Source organism: Thalassophryne amazonica, chromosome 7 (genome assembly GCF_902500255.1).
Source record: "Thalassophryne amazonica chromosome 7, fThaAma1.1, whole genome shotgun sequence".
Classification (NCBI taxonomy): domain Eukaryota; kingdom Metazoa; phylum Chordata; class Actinopteri; order Batrachoidiformes; family Batrachoididae; genus Thalassophryne; species Thalassophryne amazonica.
The window spans coordinates 89924600-89930599 of record NC_047109.1 but is presented as its reverse complement, the minus strand read 5'-3'; the positions used below and the strand labels follow the sequence as shown (position 1 = coordinate 89930599).

At 43.7% G+C, this 6000-nt stretch overlaps 1 protein-coding gene across 4 annotated transcripts in view; it reads right to left on the bottom strand.

The window, feature by feature from the left end:
- Window positions 1–260: 260 nt before the first annotated feature.
- The window catches only part of hdac9b (histone deacetylase 9b), a 49436-nt gene continuing 43696 nt past the window's right edge, over window positions 261–6000 (bottom strand). For all 4 annotated transcript variants that reach the window (XM_034175015.1, XM_034175016.1, XM_034175017.1 and 1 more), the window contains 4 exons: window positions 5014–5136; window positions 4304–4478; window positions 3997–4211; window positions 261–907 (listed from right to left, as the gene is read on the bottom strand). In XM_034175015.1, coding sequence (XP_034030906.1) covers window positions 575–907; window positions 3997–4211; window positions 4304–4478; window positions 5014–5136 — 846 coding nt within the window. In that variant the 3' untranslated portion in view covers window positions 261–574. The remainder of the gene's footprint in view (window positions 908–3996; window positions 4212–4303; window positions 4479–5013; window positions 5137–6000) is intronic.

Below are 6000 nucleotides of genomic sequence, written 5' to 3'. Positions count from 1 at the left end.
CTCAGAAAGGCCGTTAAATATTTCAGTTCAGAGACCACTTAACATGGAACATCATGACAGAGCATATTAAAGTCTTCAGCATACTCTCTGTAAGGACTTCATAAAGTTGAAGAGTTTAAATATCATATGGCAAAATGTACACAACAGGACAAAAAGTCGGTTCTTCAAAGCTGTACACCTGTTCAACGTTCCTTCTAGAAATATTTTTTTTTCCTTTCTGTGTTAAATCCACATATATGTACATAAAATGCTTTGTCAGTGGGGCAGAGTTGAGATGATGAAAGCAGCTCTTTAAAAAGAAAGTCTAAATTATCTTCATATTATATACAGAGGAGTGAAACATACATATTTTACAGAGATCACTGCACAAAGACCACAAAAAGAGTGTGGAACGAGTGAGGCTGCAGTGAAACACGGTCACGTGACGCCGCGAGCAGAGCCGGCCGGTACCCGCTGTGCATGGATATATTTCTGTGTGTGTGTAAACTACAAGGATGTAGATGCACGTTTGTAGAGACTTGCTTATCTGCGAATGTTGCCGAGAGTGTGTGTGAGACCTCGTCTTCTTCCCCTCTCAGATCATTGCTCTTATCACCAGTCGTCCTTTGACCTGGTGAAGATAGGCACTCTGCTCTGACTCTAAGCTCTGATTGGCCAGAGCCTCATCCTCGCTATCAGCCGGCTCCTCCTTGACCTTGATGACCCCGCAGTGAGCCTCGGGGAGCTTCCCGTTAGATCCGCCGCTGCTGCTACTGCTGAGCATGTGTTTCCTGATGACTCCTCTGGGGGGCAGTGTGTCCTCCTGCATGCTCTCCACCTGCTCCCTGTATTGCTCCTCCAGCTCTTCCTCAGATTCCTGCAGGTGTGCGCTCGGCTGACGTAACTGCTCGATGGACTTGGACAACAGCTGCAAAACACATTGGCTCCAAATTAATGATGACATTCTGTCGCCAACAGTGTTTTTTTTTGTTGTTGTTGTTTAAACAATCAGACTTATCAGCACAAATGTCACACACATAAATATTTGGGCTCCATAAATTATAAACCTCACAGATTTCAATTCTGAAAGCAGGACTGACAATATTCCAGTGATTCCTCACATGCGGGCCACAAAGGTACTGCACGTGCACCGTGAGAGGTGATTAAACAGAAAAAAACCCCTCTGATTTTCAATTTCGTAATAAAATTTAAAATTACCCACAACTATTTATGTATGTACACTCACCGGCCACTTTATTAGGTACACCTGTTCAATTCCATGTTAACACAAATAGCTTACCAGCCAATCACATGGCAGCAACTCAATGCATTTAGGCATCTAGATGTGGTGAAGACGAGTTGCTGAAGTTCAAACGGAGCATCAGAATGGGAAAGAAAGGGGATTTAAATGATTTTGAATGTGACACAGTTGTTGGCCTGAGTATTTCAGAAACTGCTGATCTACCATCTGTAAGGTTTACAGAGAATGGTCCGAAAAAGAGAAGACAGCCAGTCTGGATGAAAATGCCTTGTTGATGTCAAAGGAGAACGGGCAGACTGTGTGATGCTATTATGTCAGTATGGACCAACATCTCTGAGGAATGTTTCCAACATCTGGTTGATTCTATGCCACAAAGAACTGAAGCAGTTCTGAAGGCAAGAGGGAGTCCAACCTGCTACTAGCAAGCTGTACCTAATAAAGTGGCCAATGCATGTGCGCGCGTGTGTGTGTGTGTGCGCGGTGTCCTTCCTCCACCAACAGGAAGAACTGCACTTCCTCTTGTCAGCTGGTAACAAATAACATTACAGACTCCTGTAAGTAGGTCTTATATAAATATCTCTTCAGCTATAGGAATTATCCTCTTTAGGCTGGTGTTCGCAAAGGCTGTTCGCTGGTTTTCCTAAGCTCTGCTAAATTTCCATTTCTGCCCCTGCTGAGTGTGTTTAAAAACAACAGTAGGAAAGCCTTTGCATGGTTATTAATTGGGGCAACGTTTCGGAGCTGCGTCTCTTTCAGCACTGAGGGCTCATCCCTGATTAGTGGCCATTTATAACCCCCACTTAAAGAGGCTTGGCTGGCGATCTCATTGGCCTGAGCGATGCCTCCCCACATAAGACGCCGCTGTTATTTTCACAGCTACGTCAAACTTCACAAAGTAGATTTGTGATATTATAGAGTTGATACGGGAAATGAATTCATCAAATTGCCAGCTTCTGCAGAATTTTGAGCTGTTGGTTTTTTTTTTTTTTTTCAATTTCAAATTTCAATTTATATAGCGCCAACTCACAACAAAGTCGCCCCAAGGCGCTTCACACAATTCATAACAACACAAATTAATTTAAAATCAAAATGAAAAGCAAGAAAAGCACAATAAAAAGATAAAACACAGTAGAATAAAAAGAAATTACAAAGCAAACACAAAACAAATTAAATTAATGATAAGACAGTCTAAAAAAGTGGGTCTTCAGTCTTGATTTAAATTTTTTTTAAATAGAGGAGATTTTTTAAATAAAGGAAACTGAAACTGTTCCAGTTGTAGATCTGTACGGCACAGCCCAATAACTGCCTGTGGCGCTTTGTGCTTTTTATGACTCCTAGCTAAGAGTTCCGCTACGGTTCCCATGGCTCTTTCAAGGCTCAGCGTTGAGACACATCAGTATGTGAGTTTTCACAAAGCTGCCTTTCACGGCGTCTGCCACCTCACACACGTCCCTCACCAGAATAATTACACTCTGTGTAAGGCGAGGTCACCTCGGCCAGCTTACAGAAACATAAATATTGCCACAGAGGAACAAAATGTATTCTGGACACTTTTGCCTTCATTTGAACTTAGCTGAATTGAATTTCACAGCGTTAGCACCAGAGCTGCGCTGATGCTTTAACCTACGATAACAGAATTATTCCAGCGGAAGCATTTATTTTGCATTTGAAGTCGGGCAGGCAGACGCTCTTTACTTGACAGAAATAACACGAGGAATCCAGGGAAGAACAGGCAAGAGCCCGGGAATGCTACAACAGATGTTTTTATACTGTGCTAAAAATAGATCTGCATTTGTGGGTTTGAAATAATAAAATAAGACTCCCTGCAAAAAAAAGGGAGCCGTGTATAATGCTGCAAAGAGCACTATATCATCTGTTGTGATCTGAACAAATCCCAACATCCGATACTGAAAAATGAAGCCAATGCAGAAGTGCCAAATCTTGCCATTCCCTGAATGGCCGTTTGAGACGAGTCAATCCCCGTAGACACCCATGTTAAAATTCACAACTTGACAGCAGAAATAAACATGTTTACAGCATGGTGCCAAAAAAAAAAATGTCTTGGCTCTATAGCTAATTTCCCCTTTCCCAACAACTGCAGGGGGCGATAACTCATTAGTGTAAGCTATTTAAAACATAAAAGTTATGAATAACTGGGAGTGACAGCTGTGTCCCAGTGATGTGAGCGAAGAGCGTGCTAGGACAGGCGACTAGCAGTGATGGATAGTTGCTGTGGACTGTGTGGTTAACTGTATAAATAGACCATCAAAGATGTTAGTACTCTAGTATTTCCACTGAGTGATATTTCAGTGTGATTTAATTGGTATGTTAGCACGGTTAGTACCCATTATTGGATATCAATCTTTTGCCAGTGTTAACTCTGTGATGTTGTCATGGTTCCAAAAGCAATATGCCAGTCATAAACATTAATACCACACTCAAGCCACCCGCTATAAAAACCAACACCCAGTTCACAAAAATATGCCTCAATCAAACACGAAAACCAAGGTTAGCCTGTTGGCTTTAGCAAGTGTTGAGATGGGGACGTGTTCAGACATTGTCGGTCTTTCCCAGGCCATGTTGGTCTTGGCACACTCCATCTCTTTTCCTATTTATAGATAGACTGGGAGTTAGGCAGCATGAGACACTGCCAACATGGCAACATTTAGAACTCTTCAAAAGCCCTGTGTGTGATGTCATGGAGGGTGTGTCCAGTATATATGCCATCTATGGATTTGAATTTAGCAGGACAATACCTTATTTATATGGACCTGCTGCTGATACTGCTTTTGTCTCTCCAGGAAGTGCTGGTGCTGCTGTTGGATGACCAGTTGTGCCAGCGTGTTTTGAGGCAGTGGTGCAGACTGGGTCCTATTCAAGGGTCGGTGTTTTGGGAGTTTAGGCCGTCCACTGGATGGGCGGTCTTTCATCGCCAGAGGGGACTGTGGGTGCGAAGCAGCGGAGCTTTGGCCTAATTAAAAAGAGTGATATAGCTCTGTTTACAACCCTTAAATGAATCAATCAATCAAATTCAACAATCGTCATCGGGTGAGGTAGACTCACCAGAGAGGATCTTCTGCTGCCTCATCTGCTCCTTCTGGAGAAGGTGCTGGAGGAGAGCCTGATGACTGGGGCTCACCTTTGACTCCAGGCCTGTTGGAAGCGGCACAGGACCCAGGAGGTACGCGGCCAGACCGTGCTTTATTTCTGCTGATCTGTCCTTTAACCCCATGGCAGCCTGAGGGAAGACCATGAATTAAACCCAGTTTCACAGTGCACATGCTGCTCCCTGCAACACGGTCACAGCGTTTGTCACAGCACTATTATTAAATGATATTAACTCGCTTTGTCAGTCAGTATATTTTCTTTATTTGCAAATTGTGCCCTGGACAAATCAAACACTCTTAAGGATTAGACATGACTGCAGCTGATGAATTGTGGAATGCAGCTGCGGAATCTGCCAGCGAGCTAAGAGATGATATATTACATGCTGTGCTATCAGGAGCTGCACTTGGACTATTAAAAAAAAAAAACCTGTGATAAATGAGGTAATAGAGGAAGATAAGAGCACATCTGACACAAGACACTACAGAACGATATTTATCTAAGGAGTGATAAAATCATTAGAGGTCACAGGTCAGCGGCCTGTGGTCATGCACAGATAGCAGGCAGTCACTGACAGCACACTGGAAAGTTGACGTCACTCAGCTGAGTCCTCAGAAAGCTTTGATTTTGCTGAAAGTACAAGTTTGGGGGAAAGAAATCGTACTCACACTAATGGGTGAGGTTGCAGCTGAGAGACTGAGGGAGATGTTGGGTAAGGAGGGGGAGGTGTATAAGCTCAGCATGGACACGGAGGCCTCGGATCCGAACAGTCTGGGCTGCGAAGGCCATCTCTATAACACAGACACGGAGCAGAAGAGAGAGAGATTTAGGAGGAGGTGAAAGATTTAGAAATCCGTGTATGGACAGTTTCAAAAGATAAGAAGAGCAGAAGAGCAGAGGCATAACTGTTAATGCACTGTGACCTAAAAATGGAGAGGTGTTTCACATAGATGATGTGCAGGAGTGGCGGGAAACAGAGGCTAAATAATAAAAAATATGCAGTGTAATGTGCACTTTTAACTCTGGGCTGCCGCTAGCAGCGGCTGTTTTAGGGGGATCAAAGAATCGGAGCTGCCACTAACATACGGTGTTTTATCGGGAAGAGAACCTCTAAATTGGTGTTAACAGACGTTGTTTTAGCAGGGAGAGAAATGCTGAGCTGCAGCTAACAAACCCTGGTTTATTGGCAAGAGAAACTCCGAGCTGTGGCTAGCAGATTCTGTTATAATGGGGAGAGAACCTCTGAGTTGGTGCTAACAGATGCTGTATTAGCAGGGAGAGAAACACTGAGCTGCAGCTAACAAACCCTGGTTTATCGGCGAGAGAAACACTGAGTTGTGGCTAACATTCTGGTTTAATGGGGAGAGAACCTCTGAGTTGGTGCTAACAGACACTGTATTAGCAGGGAGAGAAACGCTGAGCTGCAGCTAACAAACACTGGTTTATCGGCAAGAGAAACTCCAAGCTGTGGCTAGCAGATGCTGTTTTCGCAGGGAGAGAAACGCTGAGCTGCAGCTAACAAACCCTGGTTTATCGGCGAGAGAAACACTGAGTTGTGGCTAACAGATTCTGGTTTAATGGGGAGAGAACCTCTGAGTTGGTGCTAACAGACGCTGTTTTAGCAAGGAAAAAATACTGAGCTGCAGCTAACAAAC